Below are 22,379 nucleotides of genomic sequence, written 5' to 3'. Positions count from 1 at the left end.
GATTTACATATGTACATTTATCCGACGTTCTTACGGTGAAGGAAAACATCGTGATGCAACCTGCACATGTCTGAGAAGAAATTCATAGATATGTGTGAAGTCAACCAACCCGCACTTTGTCAGCGTGGTTGACTATGGCCTAATCACCCTTAACTTAGGGTAGGCTCCGAGCCTTTCGGTGGGGACATATAGTGAGCATCAGCATCATCAGATGATGATATCCAAATATGGTCGATAAATACTTAGTAGATAAAAATAGTTTTAAAATATAACATTAAGACATTACAGAACAATAAATTAGATAAATAATATTGTTTAAAAATGCAATTATTTTAAAACAGAAACCCAAATAAAGTCACAATTTTTATTTGTCGGTCGTAATATCTTAGATAAGTAAAGATAAAGAAAGATTTATTTCCCTCGAATCGAATATTTGAATAATCACAGTTAATCTAATTTCGCCTAATCGACCTTAGTTAGATATTTGTCATAGTTCAAGTGTTCTACTATCATAAATTTGTCATCTGCACGGGGTTCCAATAGTAAAGGGTAAAATTTATTGCGGTCTAAAACAAACAAGGGCAATGTCCCACTGTGACTCCTTGTGAACTAAGAGTACGGGGTAAATGCAAATTTGAATATTTTTATTCATTTCACATTTCCAGTTTATTACTGCCTAACATTTTAATCTTACTAATCTTATTTCTTACTAAAAATAAAATTAATGTTTAGATGGATGGATGGATGTTTGTTTGAAGTTACCTCCAGAACAGCTAAACGGATCTCGATGAAATTTGGCATACATATTTTTTATAGAAGATAGTATGAAAGTAGATTTTATATAAAAGTATGGAAGAACGAATAGGCAACTAATTTTGTTTTTGTATTTTTAATACCGCGCGGACGGAGTCGCGGTAGACCGCTAGTTTTTTATAAAGAGTTATTTTTAAAAACACTAAATATGTTCAATAATGTCAACCCATACATCATGTTCTTTAGAGGTAAAAGTACGTTTAGGTGACGGAAAATTTTACCCCGAAATCTTTCTATGACCTTATCCCGACTAAACGAAGCGACCACGTGCGATTTTTCTATTCTACCAAAGGATTTAATCGTTATTAATCTACGCTTAGCTTTCTTTGTATAACTTTAAAAAATAAATTTTTGATAATATGATATTGGCACGTGCACCGCAGGATAAAGCGTGGTCCGTCATAATATTGTAAAAAAAATCACATTTTTGGCACCTACGCTAACGACCGACCCTGTTGATTTGGCAGATGTTCTTTTTGGTCATTAGAGAGAAAAAATCAATTAATGCCCTCCGTTTGTGTATAAAATTGATTACCAGGGCTTCTGAAGTCGGGCCGCTGCGGGGCAGCCGTGTGAACTCTGAAAATTACAATTGCGCACTGTCTAATGGAATGATATCATTTATCTCTGTCTAACGAGTATATAAACGTGCAAGTGGAAAGGAGACAGCTGTTAGGAAGTAAATAGCGCCTCAGTTCTACGTGCCTACATTTTGATTGATGAACAGAGAAAACGCCTCGAGTGAGTTAATCACGCCCAAATTTAATTTAGAAAGAATATAAAAATACGAAGGCTATTCATTACGTTTTATTTGTTTTTGAGATATCTTCTGGCTTTCGACAGCGCCGAAATGCAATGTCTTTAAGCGTCAAATAAATTAGAATTATCAAACTATTTTAGACCTTAATACATAAACATTAAGTGCCATCATCATGTTTTCTGACGGTCGAAATTGTATTTTAATGGTATATTATTTGCGTAAAATGAAACTCATAATTTCGTATTTTATAAAAAGTTGGTGAAATACTCTTTTAAATTCGGCTCATTATTTTTATTTGGTTAGGAGTTTTTCTGCACATTTCCTTATTCAATCTAAAATAATAAACTTAATCGTTTTCATTTGATTCTAATACTAAAATAAAATAAAAGAAGAAATCAAATTTTATCACAAAAATCAATTAGCAATCTCACAAAAGTTTTATTTGTTTAAATCCCTTGACAAACTATTAACAACATATAATTGGGAGTTCAAACATTTTTTAAAACTAAAATTAAAGTAAACGTTTGCTATTAGAGCCATTTAACGGCGGACCATTCCTGTCTATAAACATAATACACCTAATGGTTCAGTTAAATTTGGTATTTGTTCAACGAACAAAAAATGACGAGAGTAGTTAATGATCATAAAATAATTTTTGATTGATGCGAAATAACTTTCCATAGTATTTCTTATGGATTAGTAATTAATAAACAAAGTATTGTAATTATATTATAAAAAAACTATAATAATTTTCCTGTAATACTTAAGTTATGACTCTTTTATATTTTTCTCTCATTCATCACAACAACACATGCACATGTTGCGCTCAGTAACAACTTAAACGGAAATTCAGTTACGTAAAAATAAATAAACCAGTTACGTCTTACTATTACTTAATAAAATATTAACAGCCGCTCTATAGTTTACTCTGTCCAAAACTTGAAAAATCACTCATTATTAAAAGATTACGCATAAATAAATAGATAATAAAGTAAATTGAAATCCTTAACAAAATTACGAGGATCAAGCGCTATAATGACACCGGAACCCTTTTAATAGAATTAAACACAAGTATTAGATAATTTTCTCGGCATGGCCCTGACCGCCTTCGGAGAATTACGTTCTCGCGTTACTTGAGTCAAAAATCTACTTATAGAATATCCTATAGGATAATTAATAGCATATTTTGATTGCAAAACTACAAAATATTTAAAATATAAATATTTAAAGGTGGAGTATGAATCCTATGAATTATGTATAATAAAAAAAATGTACATATTCTCTTATTTCGTAATATTCAGATCTATCATTACAACTAAATAATGTTTATTAAAATTCAAATATGTTCATAAGTTTTGTGTTGTTAGCTTAAATTACTGTAGACCTGACTACAACATAAAGGAACCGAGTCAATAAAAAAGATAAGAATTAAAAATATACATATATCATAGTTTATCGTGAGTGACAGCCCTAAAAATCAGTCAAAGCGGCACCTCTTTGCACATTTTGCGACACCTAAAATAGCTACTAATTTATTGACGATAGGTACTTGCTACTTCACGTACGTGCAAGAACAGGCAGATGTATTCAACTTGTTATCTGAGTTGCGTGGGTGGACGGCACGCGCCTGCGTTGCCAATGAACTGATCTCAATGCTATCCATTGTTGGACACCCCTGTATAGAGATTAGTGGGACACGATTGCCATTTACTTCCTTGTTTACTTTGCAGTAGTAAAGTCAGCAAAAACACACATAATATTTTATCGGCATACTTTTTAAGACATTAGGTAATAAACAATAGCTGCCCATATAAGTTATGTATCGTCTATAACTATACTAAAATCAATATAAATTGCATTAAATTTGAATGACCTTGACCTAGATCTCTAGTAAATATATACTAAATCTTATTGTCAATACATCTACAATATTTATACATAACTCTATTGCGCTCTTTTTACTCTGATTTAATATAATTGTAAAGCATTTATGATATAAGTTGATTTTAATATTTTTAAAAGTGCACCGACATAAACCTTCAAGTTATGCTTTCCCAAACGAAAATAATGGATACCACTTAATGACTTCGGTAATATTGTCAAATCTGACAAAGTTAATCTGACAATCGACGGTCGGTTCGAACTCGACGCGGCGCTTCGGCATCCATACAACTCCGAAACGTCCAATAAATTCAGTCTTATCAAGAAAAATTAACAGTTAATACCGATCAGAAAATCAAAATTATCAGTTTTCAATATCAATTTTGGTGAATTCGTTACACAGTAATGACAACTTGTTAAGATTATATGCATTTTTATTGGTCTTAATAAGTAACGATATCTATGGATTAAGTATATCGTTCATATATTCATGATGCTATAATGATGTAAGCATTCCAGGTAAGGGAGGACCGCCGGCCACGAACCACCCCTAGCGTCCATCCAAATTACTAACTCATTAGCTTTAATTACGTTTGGTTTTTTACATTTGTCTCTAATCAAACTAATATCTTAAATCACGATTAAATTTATATTCTGTTATCAAAAACACAGAGTCGAGTTCATCAATTAATGAAATCTTCGTATCGAAATGTATATTTGTTCACCAATTTTTATTTAGTTTGTTATAAAAAGTTGAATGTTTAAGAATATTATTGTAAAATCATTAAAGCGAAATAATCACTTATTACATACATCTTACCGCATCCGAGCCACAGGCAAGTTTGTCCTGTATTTAATTATACCAGTTCGAGACCTTTCGCCCTGCGTGTGTCATGGGCCTTATTCATAGTTCAATGTTATAATATTTAATTTCTTCTTTTTAAAGCTCATTTTTTGTAGATAAATATAAGTTAATTAAAATTAGCTTACTATAATACTTTAAATAAGCAAAAAAACACTGGTTAAAAATTAAGCTTTTTCTTTCGAAGTATTTCGTGATAATTTTCGAAAATTCCATTTTAATTTTTTTTATTTTATTAATTAAAAGACGCGCTTCGACTATGAATACGAGCGTATAACATCCGTTAAATGTAGATAATTTGTTCGTTTGATAATAATTAATAAGCGGTCGCTGATCGTGACCACCGAAGGGTGTCGTGACCGCGGCCTCTCTGACCCGCAACAGATTGAGATATCAAAATTCGCATTTCAATCCCGCACTGATAGCCTTCTTTATAGTTATCATTACGACTCCTGCCTTAAGCAGTAAACAATATAGTGAAGATAACAATATTATTAATTAGGCTTTGTTCTTATAACCATTTAAAAACTTACACTTTTTTTAGCTCAAACTGATTCTACGTCTCAAATAATAATCAATTCAGATCGACATTTTTTGTCTTTTATGTATAACCTGCTTGTTTGACACTATAAATATAATTACGTAGAAATAGTATTGGGTATGAAGTCTTTAAAATTATTGAAAATAGCCATCGAGGGACAATTAAGCTTAGTATCATATACAAAATACGTAAGTAAAAATGTGATTGATCTGCATCATCCGATATTTGCGTGCAAAAATTTGTATGCAAACCAAATCCTCACGACTGTTACGACTAACACTTTAATTTTTTATACTAAAAGTTAATTGAGCAAATGATTATGCGCCGATCGTCAAATAAAAATGCTTGAAAACACTGTTTGCAAGAGTACATTGAAGTTAAAACATTTACATAATTTTGATAGTTATCAGTCGATGGACATCTTCCAGAACCTGTACCCATACTTGTTACTTTGCTAAGTTTGCGTGCGTGACCATAAATTTTATGTAAATAAAAAATTTACGCAACAAATTGCATCTCGTTTGTCTTTTTAATGTAATTTATTGCGCGGTGTAACGACCGCGGCCGATGTTAATTCTATTTACACATTCTCAGTAACATCCTTATCTCAGATCTACGTAATGGTAAGTGTGGCTAAACCGCTAATTGTTTTTTGTTTTGAATCGTACAAATTGCCGTATCCGTTGCGTGAAGCGCACACAGACTGGGTTTCATCGATTGCGATTGCTCTGATTTATATTTCATTTCTTTAAACGATTTATTACTTTCCCAAGGTACGGTAAAATCGCGTTCAGAAGTACTTACGTCATGTTTTTTAATAAAATGTATTGATTGAGTACGTAATTATATGTGGGTATGAACTTTAATATAGTTTTTTTTAACTGAAGTGAGCAACTGTCAAAAATATCTCTCTTATCTTACAAGCCAGTGACATTATATAGCAAAGTTAATTAAAAAGAAACATGAAAAACGAGAACAATTCGCATTACACTGTAAATAGCAATACTTCAAAGGTAACGAAAACATCGATTCAAGTTTTTTTTTCTCATATTTTATAATGAAACATTTTAAATTGTGTATTTGAGTGTACCACTGCAAATAGACAATGCAATGGAAGTAAGTGGTAACATGCAGATAACATTTAGTTTATATTAGCCCGGAGCCGGGATTGAGCCGTACTACAATACGGATCTAGATAAAGGATATTGTTCCCGCCTCTCGATAACGCCTCATGGTATTGTTCAAACAATATTTAAATATACACAAACATATAAACAACTGACTTAGTGTTTGGAACAAAGGCCGCTTAACATTCACCATTTGTGGATTTTTATAGCGTGTCCTTAACACGTTTTCTGCCTTGAATAAAATATGTATCAATCAATCAAAATGCAAACAAAAGCGAAACCTTGGAAGCGCCACCTGCATTTATTAAAAACAAAAACATTCGTAGGATACGAACAAAAGTACGAAAATCAAGTATTCGCTTGTATTCCATCTTATGATTCACAAAGTATTTCGTATTTTTACCACATTTTACAAATTTTAAATCGACGTCTTTAAATACCTAATGATATTGAATTATACAGAATGTAAAGTAAGGAATAGTAAGACATATCGGCAGTGTAACGGCCCACGCTTTTTGAATACTCCAGAGACTTATCAAGTCGATTGCTATGTTTACATCATTATGAAGACATAAATATATTCAACAGTAACATTTAAGGATGTCAACGAAAGTGTAAAAAGTAAGTGAAGTAAGATTTGCTTTGATTTGACTTGACTTAAAGTCCTATGTCCCCGCAGTGGGGCAGAGGGCGTCCACAGTGCGCCGCTAGTTCGCTCTATCCTGGTCTCTGCGCTTGGTCTCGGGCTATGTCAGCCCAATCGCCTTCATTTCGGCAGCCACTGATCGCCGCCAAGTTTGCTTAGGATCTTATTAAGATTTGCCTTTATACTTATTAAAGAAAATCTTACTAAGATTATAAATAAGAAACTTTAGATGGGTGGATTGTTATGAGGTATCTCCAGAACAGCTTAATAGATCTCTTCTGATGAATGGATCTCGATAAAATTTACCATTGATGTAGAATATAACAAAGAAACACACATATGCTACTAATTACGCTTTTTTATTCCGCGCGGACGGAGTTAAAGTAAATAAGTAAGATAAATTAAACAAAAGTCTGCACAATATTGAATATTTTATGAAAATAAAACAAGAAATTTAATTCAAAGAAAAAATAAAACATTTAAGACAATCAGTAGTTACAGGCATGTTCAGTTGTGTCCGCGCTTAACCGCGTCAGCCGAGATCCCTATCAAATCTACTACTTTAACATCAACAATGTTACCTCGGACATTATAAAAAATAAAATTGTTGAAGTATATTCTTTATGCCTATTACCATAAGATTTAAATTCTCTCAACATTTAATATCTTCTTTATATTACTAACAGCATCAGTATAGTTGTTTATATACATGTTGATACTTTTGTCGTGTTATCAGCATTGGATCTGCCGCTCAGTTTTACGATAATCGTATCAAGTGTATTAAAATGCTAAAAATGTTTATGTTTATTAAATTTCCTACAGCTACTTTTATATTTTTTTTCATAATAATTTCTATAATCAAATACCTCTAGCTTTGGATAAAATTATCATTAAAATACACATTAGGGCTTTTTCGACCAGAGTAGATAAATATAATAGTAATTCTCGTGTCACAATTTTCGTTCCCATACTCCTCCGAAACGACTTGACGATTCTCATGAAATTTTGTGAGCATATTGAGTAGGTCTGAGAATCGGCCAACATCTATTTTTAATCCCGCGCGGACGGAGTCGCGGGCGACAGCTAGCATTTTATAAGTTTTATAAACAAAACATTTTGGGACAAATTACTTTTGAAAGAGTACTGCTCTCTGGACAAACCATAAATTTTATGTTGTGGCATAATTTTAGCTTAAATTCGGGACAAACCGTTGTCTCTGTCAACAACTGTGTCCCCAATTAGGCCATACTAAATCCCTAACTTTGTTTCACTCTCGCATAAACATGACCTCAACCATAAAGCTAGTGTCACACGAGACCAGAACAGTGAGGTAAAACTGTACTAATATTATAATATTATTTTTTCTACTGTTTTGCTGCCATGTGAAACTAGCATAAACCTATATTATGGTTCGCTCTCGCATAAACACTACGTCGAACCATAAAAGTGACCGGCCCGCGACGCTCGTCAATTTATACTTCAAATTAACCTGTCGTGTGCACTTAAGGTATGCAAGTAGACGTCTCTCAAACGAATCGGTGCAATTTTCAGTTACCGGGAGGCATCATTAATGTATTAATTGTACAGACGAAGATTGTTTCGTTTTCATTTATTTGCTTGTCCAAATTCTCAGTCATATTTTCTTAATTCATTTCATTTTAAGTATTCCGGCCCAAGCACGGGTAACTCTCCATTATAATAAAACTAGCTGTCGCCCGCGACACCATCGGTGCCGAATAAAAAAAAACTTAATTAGCAGTCTATATATGTTCTTCCAGGCTGTGTTCTACATATGTGCCAAATTTCAACGAGATCCATGCAGCCATTCTGAAGGTCCTTCTAACAAAAATCCATCCATCCATCGATAAATCCAAACATTCGCATTTACATTTTTAGTAAGATTAACTCTGGTTAGTTAAGTAGGTTTTCTTTGTGTACAATTTAAGATTCTGTGTTCAGTCAGAAGCTGTTCGGCTAATTAATGTTTGTCACAAATACATAGTTAATTGACCGTCTATAACATCTAAAAATCATGACGAGGAGCAAGGAAGGCCCGCGAAGTACTGGCAGATGGACTGTGACACCTGCCCTTTGGCAGTTTATATCTCTTTCTATATTATTGACTTTGTATATTAGCTTCTCTTTCTTGAAACTACTTTAATGAATGGCTAATAACCTTCGTTTGTAATAATCAAAGATATTGCGTAAATAAAAATTGATTTAAATACAATTTAGCAGATTATGATGTGAAGTTAAATTAATTTTATAAATAGAGCATTATTCGTTTTCAGAAAAGAGCGTAGTCTAAATCCTTGCTGCAAATCACCTAGGGATTAAAAAGTCCCGGAAAAAAACACGTGTTTAATGGATGTTTCTTAAGCCATGTACCTATTCATATTAGTTAATTTAGTAACCAGGCTTCCATATTTTATGTAGTCTTGCCTAATAATCATCATCAGCTCATTATACGTCCCTACCGAGGGGCTAGGAGCCTACCCTAAGTTAGGGGTGATTAGGCCATAGTCAACCACGCTGGCCTAATGCGTGTTGTTTGACTTCACACGTATCTTTGTATATCTTCGCAGATATGTGCAGGTTGCATCACGCTGTTTTCCTTCACCGTAACAACGTCGGATAAATGTAAATATGTAAATCGAAAATCTAAAAACACATTAGTACATGGCAGAATTCGAACCCAGACCTGCAGATTACAAGTCAAGTGCTTTAACTTTTAAGTAACATTAACTTTTAAGTTAATGTTACTAAATTATCAGTCAGATACATGTTTTACAACAAACTCTTAAATAAGACAAATCTAAACTGTAAAATATATAACGATTACGGCAGTTTGCCTTCACACGAAGCCAGTCAGTCTGCTCGTTCCGACGTATTCCGTTACTCAATACAGATGCATTCTATTTTAATTACTGAATACTAAAGTATTGGATATAAATTTTACCACAAACCTGGTTCCCGTACATCACGTCACATCACAAATTTTATTTTATTATCATACTAATTATGGCTTAACCATAATTTAAATGTTAATTCAAAATCTGGGAAACGGCCCTACATTTACCGCGAACGCAGATGTTAAAGAGTAGCCAGACGTATTTCAAAACTGAATTAATTGGATCTATATTTATAGGGATTCAAGTTTAATGCCCTTTGATTATAGATAAAAAAATATTTTTATAAAAAAAAAGTCAGGAAAAATAAACTAAATATTAAATGTGCAAAATCTAATTGATAGAAATATACATATGTAATATGTTAAAATATTTAATAAAGCATAATAAACATAAACACAATAATCAAAGAGTAAAACACAACATTTATCGACAAAAAAAAAATATTCAGTATCGCGGCTCCATAGTTTCTTGTTCCGCCTCCACAGTTTTCAGTGAGCCGACGACTTGGGCAGGTGCTGTCCGGCGCACACTTCTTTCATTAAAATTAATACCAATGTCGCGTGTGCACATTCTTACTCGATAACGCCTCACTGTAATTAAGGCACGGTTTAAAACGAGCAAACTCGTCCGACGTACGACCGCGGCCGGTCGCGCGCCAGCCACGCGCCGCCGTGTACTTCGACAAACATTTAACGAGAGTTATGTTCAGCCTCATTTCTTGCATATCGTATCTGATTATATGACACAAAATATCGACTTTGTTTATTGGCAATCAACGCACGAAATTTATTTATGTCCGACGTTATATCTCGTTGATCTCTTTTAAAGTTTAACGTTGCCGTCATCGTATCAATAAAACGCAAAAAGTTGTTACATAATCTCTATAGTTATAAAAAAATAAACAATACTAATTATCTATTTAAGCTATCTTATCGTTGTTGCTAACGAGATGTTGTAAAACCATAAACGAATAAATCGACTCTTGTTTGTCTGCGAGCGGCTTGAGATTTCGAATAGACTTATTTATTGACTTAACGACGTGTGACAGTATTGTGGGAGCCTTTGTGAGTTATGATATAGTAAATACAACACGTTTCCTCATTATGAGATTACATCGTAGCAATCAATATTTATTTTAATTAACTTTGAATTTTTATAGAGTAAATAATAGACTTGTAAACCATCATAAAGAAAGCTTGGTACATATACGTTCAAAACTTTTTGGTTCAATAAAGGTCTAATTAAAAAGGATATTAGACAATTTTAAGACTTTATGTGAGTGAGAGTACCGTGAGTTAGCCTATTCAGTCTATTTCTTATAGTCACGTATTTCGTATCGTCGGGAAGTCTCCAGTCTTGTTATGATCAGTAATTCGTCTCGTATTTTTGTAAAAAGCACTTTTTTCATGCTCAGTAGCTATTTATTACACATTGTTTTGTTTAACACTGCATTGTGGGTAATATCTAAAAATTCAAATATCGATCTTCGGTTTAAAATGATTTGAATACTAAATTGTGTCTCAGAGTAACAAATCTCAGTCGAAATCGGTGTTGAAGTGACGGCGGGAACCAAAAACGTCCACATCTAAATGTCCAAAATCTCTCAACAGCGAGTTAGGCTATGTTGTCGAACTGTCCAAAGATACGATGGCCTGATAGAATATGTAACACGTGTTTACACGACACGTCATTTGCATTTTATTTGTGTTGGAAAAAAAGACGTGTGAAATTTGACCAAGTGTTTGAGAATATTTTTTTCATTGGCGTATCAAAAGCAATCCGCAACTCATTCCGTCTCAGAGTATTTTAGTTGTTGAGGTTTCTTTGTGTAACGCGGTGAAGCTTAGTTGAAATGTGAAACATTCTTTCTATTAATGTTTAAACATCACCCTTTGACGCCGCTATGAATAGGAGTCACTCAACATATCGTTAATCAATCGATATTGGGTACAAATCAGGTAGTGGTATTGTGTGAACATCGTCGGCAACCTTTAACATTAGTGATTTATAGACCAAAGTAATTTTTAAATACGAAATTAATGAGAGGGTTGAAATTTCAATATATAGAAACTGGTAGTAAACGAGCTACTGACGAACCTTTACTTAATAATGTATTTGTTAAGTTTTCATTTGATAAAACATGTCACGCAAGTCATGGAAGATCACTTACTAAGAAAAACGCATATTATTAAACTTTATCCAACCAATTAAATATAACGCTTCTACACATTGGTAAATCTGACTCCGGAAGATGTAAACTTGAACCTGAAATTTGGTTAAAAATAATTATGATAATTCACCGATTTACCCATGTATTGTTAGGAAGAAAATCCGACACTAGGCTGATGTACTGGCGCAACACTAGCCCTACTAAAATGTCAACGTTTATGTCCCCTCACTAATAATTCTGACACTTGACTTGGTAATGAAAGCGAGCCATTGACGCCAAAGGATTCTAACTAATAATGTCTAAAAGTATTAGATGTATTTGTAATTTTTACTCCAACATTTGTTAATAAAACAATAAAACAAACATGTTTATTTCGATGAAATTGTAATTTTGGTCTCACACCAGTGATGCGTAAATAAAAGTGTACACAGATGACATTATTCCCATAATCATCACACAATTCACCCCAAATCCCACGTCACGGCGCATCTCTGTCATTTGTAACGTAATTGTTTTATTTGCAGCGGGTAATTGTCCAAACAACTATGGATCATACAATTTCCGTTATAACTAGACACATTCAGACTCACCACTAGCAGTTTTAAACCATAGGTTAATTTACTAGTGAACGTTATTCGATAGTATAAAAATGTAAAAATAAAATTTGACTTTTAATCAGTCAAAAATAAACCTTTTTCTAAAACACCAAAAATATACAATCTTCATATGTAATCAATATACGTTATCTTTTGAATAATAAAAATAATAATTTACTACCCTTTTACTTTTGGTACATAATTAAAATTTTTAAAAAGTTACGATTGATTTTGGAAAAAAACATCCACATATTTACTTTTAAGGCTGTTTCACATTACCATATGATTAAACAAATTCCCTTCTTGTCAATAATTTCATTTTTATTGCCACCGTATATTACCGCTTAAGTCGTTACAAACGTATTAAGTAAAACAAGCAAGATACATGGACCGACTCAAAAGACAAGGGATCAGTTAGCGATTTTCAATTAAAAAAATACAGATGTGTTTGACTGGATTTGGACGAGTCTTTTTTGAAAATGCCACTTTTACGCATCAGCTGTTTGTGGTATAATGTGCAAATAACGGTAAACAGATGTGGTGGATATTAAGTAGTCGATTTACAGTTTGATAACGAAAAATTATTTTATCTTAATTGCTCTACGGGAGGCGGAATAAATGACGTTTGTTATGACAACACGAAAATTATTGCGTCAAACACCCTTCGGATGATGGAGAAATCAATAACCGTTTCGAAACAACCATATAAGAAATATTGCTAGTGTGTTATATTTTCTTTCGAAACTGTCATAATATGCAACATCAACTGACTGGCCAAAAAGAAATCGATAACCTAATTGTTTTAATTATTAATTAATTTTGTCTCACAATTTAAATATAGTATAAATAATAATTGAAATCATATGAATTAAATTAAACACAGTGTACACTGACTTAAGCTGCAACGCCTTAAAATACGGGTTGGCAGAAACTCAAAGTTAACTCATTTGATATAAATAAAAGATCTATTGACACGTCATTATTAACATGTTAAGAATAACTTACAAGAACGTCACTCCATGATCACGCCATTGTACTAGAAAGATTTTAACAAGCGTATTAAAACACGTGGGTGGTAACTAAGCGATTCATCCCAAACACAATGAACATTTCAAATGTTCTTATTGGATTTGAACACCATGAATAATGTAATTTGTATTGAACTAATCACGCATTAGCGGATGAAATATGTTTCATAGTTATTTGTGTTATTAATCGCCTGTCGTCGAAGTTTATTTATTCTTTTTATCACGCAAGATAATCTACCAAGTTGTCTTCGAACACTGACTAGTTGTACTGTACGCTATTTACGCGTAACATTAATTTGACATTAATCTAGGTTCCGAAAGATTATGGCGATTCTGGGCCTGACACGAAGAGAAGAGAACAGCTGGATAGCAGTTGAAGAACACGATAAAATCTAGAAGGCCGTTGAAAGTCCAATATCATTGGTGAAGCATCCCGGAGGTAGATTTGTAGGAAAAAGAAAGGATTGTAGGGTCAAAAAATCGTATTTTGTAACACCAATTGATCGCCATCCAATCGTCCGACGCAAACACTGCTGGCGAAATGCTGCGTCCAATCAGTTATTAACTTTAATGTTGATTCAGCACGCTATTTAATATTGAACATAATTTATAATATTCATATAACAGTATTAAGAAGGGTTGAAACACCCTTCGTATTCATATTGATCTAATATCCTTACTCATCCATCCCTAATGGAACAATGAGTTGATCCATTGATTACACGTAATATTTTGAAAAGCAAAAAATATATTTACGGAACCCATTAACACTTCCCCGCAGGTCATATCCGGTACAAAATCACGGGGTTGAACCCTACATGATGACTCGTACTATAACTTGTTAACGTGACCAATTTAAATCCAATATTCGATAAAAACTAAAGTAGCCGATAATAAATATTAGTTATATCTAGAATGTATGAATATACGGAACGTTGATGGATAAGAAGTCCATTGATAACGTTAAGCTATTAATGATGAAACTTTCAAAACCGCAAATACTCAATTAAATATTCCTTTTAAAATCTTATTGAAATCTTAAGTCTAAGTATGGAAGAATACATATGAAATCTGTTATATCATAGCCAAAACTATTTCTTAACTAATCGATTAAAAATCCACCTGCTGCGATAAAATTTGTTCATTTACATAATATTTTATTGTTAATTACTAAATGTAGTACAGATTAGTAAAGATTCACAAGGGCGTAAAAGGATTACAGAATATTTTTATTTTTACTTTAGACTAGCTGTCGCACGCGATTCCGTCCGCGCTGCATGAATACAAAATGAATTAGCTCATGTGTTCTTCCAGACTATGCTCTACATCTATGCCAAATTTCAGCAAGACACACATCCATCCATCCAAACATTCGCATTTATAATATTAGTAAGATTAATGACAAAAATAGATAAGGTAAGTGTCGCATTGTCAAAATGTACATTAAGGTAAAGACAAACGGCTTCACGTTCAAAAGATTCGGAGTACCAGAGCTCTATCAAAGTTTCCCATTATTCATAAACAGAAGCCCAAAAAGTTCGTAAACTAAATGAGTACCTAAGGAATTCCGTTACGCCCAATAAAGTGCTTATCGGAATGAATCAATGCCCAATCCCGTTACTAAGTGCCCGCTAATGAAAACAACTACCGTTTGAAACACCATTTCATTTAAATTAGTTGAGCCGAACGAATTACATGGGAGTTATTAAATTGGTACAATCATATCGATAGAGGCCGCAACAAACTTTTGATCTAATGCCCGCTGTATTAAAAATAATCGTTATCACAACGAGGTGTTATTCACAACGTATTCGTTACGGTTCTAATTGAAAAATTGTGTTTTTTTTTAAAGAAAATTTACTACACATTCCGAAATTTTCATTTCAGATGCACCTGTACTACTAAATTCTCCAATATTAAACGTTTAACATGTTTTCTCACATACATTATTCGAAACTTATAATATGAAGATTTTAAATTAACTAATTGCTGTATGAAATGTATTCGACGTTCCAAGATATTCGAGTAGCCGATGCTCTTTATGGAAATTAAAAAAAATGCAAAGTCGTAATGAATACATTTTATTGAAGTTTTATACGAAATGTAGTGTGATAATATAATATCTTTGACTTAGGTATGTTGCCGGCTCAACAACTTTGTTGCATGTGTTGTTTTGTAACAGTCTTTAAAATGTTGACAACATTATCATTTTTATTATTATTTTGTAGTACTTAATGTTCTTTGTAAGATGGTGCACAATTTTATTATTCACATCTGATATTATTATTATTGCGCACTCTTAATACGCACGTTTGCATTGATCATAATTAGAACGAAACGTTTAAATGAATTTCAAGTAGAATTTTTATTCGGCTATAAAAGAAAAATATTTCAAGAACATTGTTTATGTATTCAGTGGTCAGTGTAGAAAAAACTGGGCACGCGTTAGCCGGCCCTCCCCGCGCGACCCCGCGCTCCCCTAACTACCACGCCAGGTACGGACCCGTACGTACAAAAGGGAAGGGATGATGGAAAATAATAGGGGAAGAGAATTTTAAAATTTATATTTTTTTGCAGCCGGCGCAGGTGATATAACGCGTGCGCGTGCGCCGCCGACTCACTTGTGCGTGAAGCTCCACTGTCGCCGCTCGCTCTCGCCCACCACGCAAAGCTCTTGCAAAGCCTCCCTTTATCGCGTCAGTGCTTTTCCGCCCACGGAGCGGACCGGTCGTGCGCGCTTATCGGACTCGAGCGCCCGCGCACTGAACACGTAAAATGTTACAAGAGATTCAACTCGTTCAAGGTCAAACCAATTACGTCGTCGTCTCATCCGGGTATCCCTCAGCCACCGTGACTAAATCGGCAATGGAGAAACGAATGGTACCTATTGCTCCAGCTCCAGAAAAAAATTATGTCACACACGACACACCGCCGAATCTTCAGTATCGGAAGAAAGTGCATTTTAGAACGAATCCTTACACCGGGCCGCAGGCGGCTTCAATCGCGAGACGCAACGCTCGCGAACGTAACCGTGTGAAACAAGTTAATGACGGCTTCAATGCGCTGCGACGTCACCTGCCGGCCTCCGTGGTCGCCGCGCTGTCAGGTGGCGCCAGGAGAGGCTCCGGAAAGAAACTAAGTAAAGTAGACACATTAAGAATGGTAGTTGAATACATACGGTACCTTCAACAACTGCTAGACGAAAGTGACGCTGCTTTAGGAATAACAAGAGACCAGGAAAATAGAGAGAATATACCAAGTAGTAATAGTCAAACAACGACAACATTGGATATGGACGATGGATTTTTCTATGGCAATGATTCACCTTGTTCTGAAAAAGCCGATTCCCCTGCGCCCTCGGAGTGTTCCTCGGGAGTGTCCTCTTCCTACTCAGCTGTGGATCGATACGAGGTCTCAACGCAGCAACAGCTAGGGCCTATGGACGAGGACGAACTCCTGGACGTCATCTCATGGTGGCAACAAAAATAGCATACATGTAAGTTCGATTTTTTTTTATGAAAACGCTATATAATTTTTTAATTCTTTTTCTTATAACAAATACAAAAATCATTAATTAGTTCCCGGAGAAAGATATTAACGTTTGTTTTTTTTTTGTCCACAGGTAACTGACGTTCGGAATCAAGTTTGGACGCATCCCTCCGAAATAATGTGCATTAATTTAATTGTACCGCATTATTTGTGAAGACGAAAAGACTCTTGATATTTCTAGTCATACCATAGTGCCTTAATCTTAATAGACATTTAGTAAATAAGCGTAGTAGAGATCAGAGTGAATGGAACTACTGTTTTAAAGTGTCTCTTTGCGGACTATTGTGAACAAGTGAAGACGTTTGCATACTATTGTAAATATTAAACGGCGTTGTTTAACAAGAATATTAAATTATTTATTAAAATGATTTTGTTTCTTTTCCTTTTCATATCGATGCGTTTACAGAATAAAGGTTTGACAGATTTTGTGTATAACTTTTGCCCGATTAATTACGATGATATTCATTAATAAAAATTATTTTTAGGTCCATGAATTCTTTCCTTAAATGTTTCAGACACTTGCACTTTTAAAATTCTATTTGAAAGAATTAAAACAAAAACTGTAGCCGTGTATTTTATTATACTATAATAATATTAATGTTACATTTTATTTCTTTCTTTTGTTTGAAGTCAAAGTATACCAAGGTGTTGATAGGAATCAATCTATCAACACCATGGTATACTTTGTCGTCAAAATCTAGCGATCAATCGGCTCAATGGGATTTTTTTAGGTTCTATGAATTGAATGTCAGCCCTATTGGACTGATTGAGCTGTCGATCCAACTCCAACTCCAACAGCATGAATTATGTCATTCTTTTTTATTTTTTATTTTTTTGGTTAACAGACAAAGAGCACGGTGATTTTTTTTTTGTAAAATATCAAAAATACGTTTTCTTTAGGATTATTTCTGTTTAAATAATAATTATACTCGTACGTATCGATATAAATAAATCATTTTTCAATTTCAAGATCACTACCATGTTCTAGAACTTAAAAATTTACTTATATCTATTTAAAATATTTATTTCCTTTATATTGGACAAACAATATCATTAAGCTTCAAAAGTACGTATCCAGCAGTACCTACCTACCTAACCTACCTATAGTCCCCCATACGATGGAATGACAATATAGAGATTACAGTAGTTCACTGGATCGGGACGGAAAAGAAGGACTTCGTTCTGAATTTCTATTAGATAAAAAACAATCTGACGAGCAGTCGTTGAGCGCTTGGCCGAACCGAACCGCAAACTACATGTCCAGGTTTGATCTCTTCTACGTACCAATTTTTTTTTCTCGATTTTCTAATTTCATACGTACAATAATATATCTGAAATTCTATCGCTAAGGGATAATAGTATAATCCAACCAAGTAACTAAACTAGCGTGGTTGACTAGGGCCTAGGCACTCCAGACTTGGGTAGAATCCGAGCCCCTCGGTGAAGACATGTGTTGACTACGATTCTAATCATCATCAGCTCATTATACGTATCCACTGAGCCTACCCTAATTTAGGGATGATGATCGTAATATTTTTAGTTTAAACAATTTCATCCCAATAAAATGTAAAATCCTGGATTAAAGACTATGGTCACTCACTCACTCTTTTAATCTTTAAATTGGATTTCAACGATTTTATAGGTATTCTCTTGTTATCTATGGTTTTAAAACTGCTCAAGCGCAGAGATTAAAGTGCACCTAGGCGGTTGGCGGCGGTTATCTTTGGGAGGGTTGATTAAAGATTTTTATGTAATCTGAATTGTTAGTGAATAAAATCCACAGATTAGTATGGTAATTATTATTCTATGGTCTGTTCTCAGCTGCCTGAATTTATATACAAGCGGTAAGAGCATATTTCCAAATAAAAGAAATAATTAAAATGTAAATAACATTTTGACTAAATTAAATTTGTAAAAGTTCTAATATATATCTAACGCCAGCAACGCATCTGCAGTTCCCCTGGTTTTGCGGATGTCCATGGATGTCGTTGATCACCTCGGTGTTACCGCCGCGCGTATGCAGGGGCATACTCTTATATAAAAAAAATCTAACTCAAAGTTGTTAAGTGACTAAGGTCTACCCTTAGTGAAGATTTAATATGAAAACCTTACATTAATTAACTCTATGTATAAACGTTAATGCGGCGTTAAGAGCGGAAGAGTTATAAAATAAATTTTGATAAAATTATTTTAGCATCGATGGTATAAAATGTTATGTTATCTTCATCAAAATCTATATTGCCCCTATAGAGGTTTAGCAACATTAGAACTTGAGGAACATCTAAAAAAATACCTCACACGAGACCAATCAAGTATTATTATACGTCACAGGGATGAGGGCAGATTCTATTAATTTATATCCGATGTGGGAGGATAAACTGACATTATTTTTTATTTGTCGCATAACGTTGGTTTATTGTGACAAATGACTGTAATTTGTTATTGATTAATGTGTTTCTAATTTTTATTATGTTTACTCCAATCATAAAATTCTTGTTTTTTTTTTCTTTTTAATTTTTCAACATCATTAGTGTTAATAAACAATACGTATAATATAGAAATTTTGTTTTTTTTTTAAATTATTTAATAATCTGTACTATATTTTACTAATTCTCATATGCTCTTATGTTACTAATATTGTAAATAGGAATTTTTGAATGCATAGGATGGATGTAGGTTGGAAGGTATATATATTAGAACGGCTACATGGAGCTTGCTGAAATTTGGCACAGATAAAGAACATAGTATGGAACCACAGATAGGCTACTAATTAATACGAATAAAAACATAAAATGCAAGCTCAAAACATTTTAGTCCGGAAGACCTTAACGCTTGTAACAAACCAATGAGGTTTATTTAGCGTTAAATATATGTTTATTTGTATTTAAAAGTGTATCGTAAATAAAAAAAATGATATTTTCTTAGTTCAGCGCAAACAGCGTCGCGGGCGACAGCTAGTAATGTATAAAGTTTTATGCTTTATCAAACATCTTTAATATCAATGACTGAATTTACGAAAAAAAAAAGAAAAAATAACTAAACATCTCAATTATTCATTCAAATACATTTCTAAGAAATCCTCCCACAATTTCCTAATTTATAGGTCCACGTAAATTATCTTTGAGTTGACTGTAAAAGCTTCTGACAAATTCATTTCTAACTTATCTTACGTGTGACCCGATAGTTTTTTTCATATAAAAAGGTTATTGTTTTGATAAAAAAATGACACGCCACAAAGGCATTTGATAATAAACGTAGGCGGGGTCATAACAAAGGAGAAATTGGTTAACACCAGCCGACACAATACGGCTACAAGTTTTGATTCGGGTGTAAAATTGAGTTTTCTAACACCGACATTCTTTTGTCTTCACATTTTTTACACACCACTTCCTCGACACAATAATTTCATTTATGATTGTTTGTTAAACAAAATGGATGAATACGTGAAAATTACTGTTTTGTAAATATTTTTTCTAAACAACAAAATTGTGTTTAGCTTGCAACACCATCCTATTATAGTGTCTTATATAAAAAGCTTCCCAATAACAGTCGATAGTGTGAATTGTTACATTTCTTTTTTTACATTTTGATTGATTACAAATTAAAGACATTTATTTGACATTAATCAAGCAGTGTACGCAGGTAAGAGCATGTATAGACGTAACTTCCCGCGCTCTGAGTTCCTTCGATGCAGCTTTTAGGGTTTTTATCTCGCTAATGATGTTTTACGATGTAGCGCCAGTCTGCGTTATCACACGCCGTCGCCTACGGTAGCCACTTCGTTTTTACTATCAACACTAGAACATTGAAATTGTGATTAAAAGACAATGAGTTAAGGTTTACTTTAAAATGTCTCAATTTTATAGATAAACGACAGTGGCGATTTCCTTTCGGCCTTCCCTTTGTCGCCTTTCATATCTGAAATGTAAATTAATTGACGGATTGCGGTAGCCGGCCGTAATGATTCCGCTTTTTGTGCGACTACCAACCTTCTTTGTCAAAATAGTTATCGTAACCCATAAAAGTGCTACATTTTAATTTGATGAGTTTTTTAAACGATAAAGGATAAAGTGGAATAGATAAAATAAGTAGATTTTACAGCGGACCCTCTGATGTATAGCACAATTATCATCCAAGACGACTTTAAATAAATCGTAAATTAATTTGATGTCCTTGAAAATAAAACAATTGTAGATTAACTCTTTCGTTTTATCTTACGGATCCCTGTGAGGTAAGATAATAATTAAAGGCTTTTATTTTTAGCGGGATCTCGGTGAAATAAGATGTGGTCATAAAAAGTCGGGTTGCGACCCGGATAAGTAGTTAAATACCAATTGAATATTTCGGTGAGGGAGAACAAAGGCCGGCATCACGGCTGTCGGCCGCATTAACGCCCTACTACAATAAATCCAGGAGATCCGTCGCCAAGGGGCTAATTACTCTGAATATCGGTTGATATACTGTCTACTTAGGAGCCGTGATGTATGGCCGCGCACAAAGGATCGGACGCCGCACGCCCGCGGCGCAAATACGATGCCACGATTATAAATAAGCATATTTAGACTTAGGCCTTAGGTTAAGTAAAGACGCAACTTGATTAGTCGTGCTTAATTTTAACAGGGTTATGTTAATACTACATACAAATGAATCCATTTCATGATTGAGTAAAAAAGCTACTCTTATATTTTATTACATTTAAAGATCCAATCTTCATTTGCTAATTTTTAAACTATTAGGTGGCAAAGTAGACGGCTATTCATAGACATTTGCAGTTGCACTTTAATCAACAGAGGAAGTAATGCACAGAAAGATGATATTCCAACGTCCTATGGGTTCCCACCTCAGGTAAACCCGCTTCTTCCTCCGATCTTTTCTTTAGAAGGAAAACAGTGTGATGGGGCAGATAGTTTAAATTAGGCCTTCGGTGCACTCATTTCTCTAAACGCGGAATTCCTTCCAATTCACGCCTATTTTCTGTGTGACGTTCTATTTCATCGGTTGATTCATCCAATTCGTGCAACAGATATTGTTGTTGCTGGCTCTACCAATGTTTGCATGTTATAAAAAAAATTACGTATAATAATGATGAACAAAAAAATGTGTCGTGATTTGAATAATGGATTTGAAAAAATCTTCTTCAATACATAACCTTATACAGAAGCGTTAAACTAGATAAAGGGTTAGACAAATAAAAAAAAATATTGTTTACCACATCACTGCAGAGGGTCTATTTCTTTTTATTGTATTAATATTTCTATACATTGTTATAATAAACATGAAGAATTAAAGTTGATTCATATCTGTGTTGTGGTTACCAGAAGCAAAACAATTTAAATACATCTCAATAGAGAGCTACCGATGCGGTAAAACGTAATCTGTTTCCAAAGTAAACAACAATAGCGTAGTGATAAGATCAAAATTCGAGCTTCAACTGACAAATTGTTGTCATACAATTGTGGGATCAATAAATGTGTTTAAACAACATGCCAGGGTT

At 33.7% G+C, this 22,379-nt stretch overlaps 1 protein-coding gene across 1 annotated transcript; it reads left to right on the top strand.

Moving 5' to 3' along the window:
* The first annotated feature begins 15,918 nt into the window (after positions 1-15,918).
* Positions 15,919-17,210, top strand: LOC106123345 (achaete-scute complex protein T3-like). Its single transcript, XM_013319604.1, has 2 exons — positions 15,919-16,832; positions 16,959-17,210. Exon 1 carries the CDS (start codon positions 16,112-16,114, stop codon positions 16,823-16,825), a length of 714 nt encoding a protein of 237 aa, XP_013175058.1. The 5' UTR covers positions 15,919-16,111; the 3' UTR covers positions 16,826-16,832; positions 16,959-17,210.
* The last annotated feature ends 5,169 nt before the right edge of the window (positions 17,211-22,379 follow it).

The sequence above is a fragment of the Papilio xuthus genome, unplaced genomic scaffold, assembly GCF_000836235.2.
Source record: "Papilio xuthus unplaced genomic scaffold, Pxut_1.1 DF826115.1, whole genome shotgun sequence".
Classification (NCBI taxonomy): domain Eukaryota; kingdom Metazoa; phylum Arthropoda; class Insecta; order Lepidoptera; family Papilionidae; genus Papilio; species Papilio xuthus.
Note: the sequence above shows the minus strand (reverse complement) of the source record. Positions and strands in the feature narration are given on the sequence as shown.

Coding starts and splice junctions, on each gene's coding strand:
- LOC106123345 (XM_013319604.1), top strand. CDS start 16,112: ATGTTACAAGAGATTCAACTCGTTCAAGGTCAAACCAATTACGTCGTC.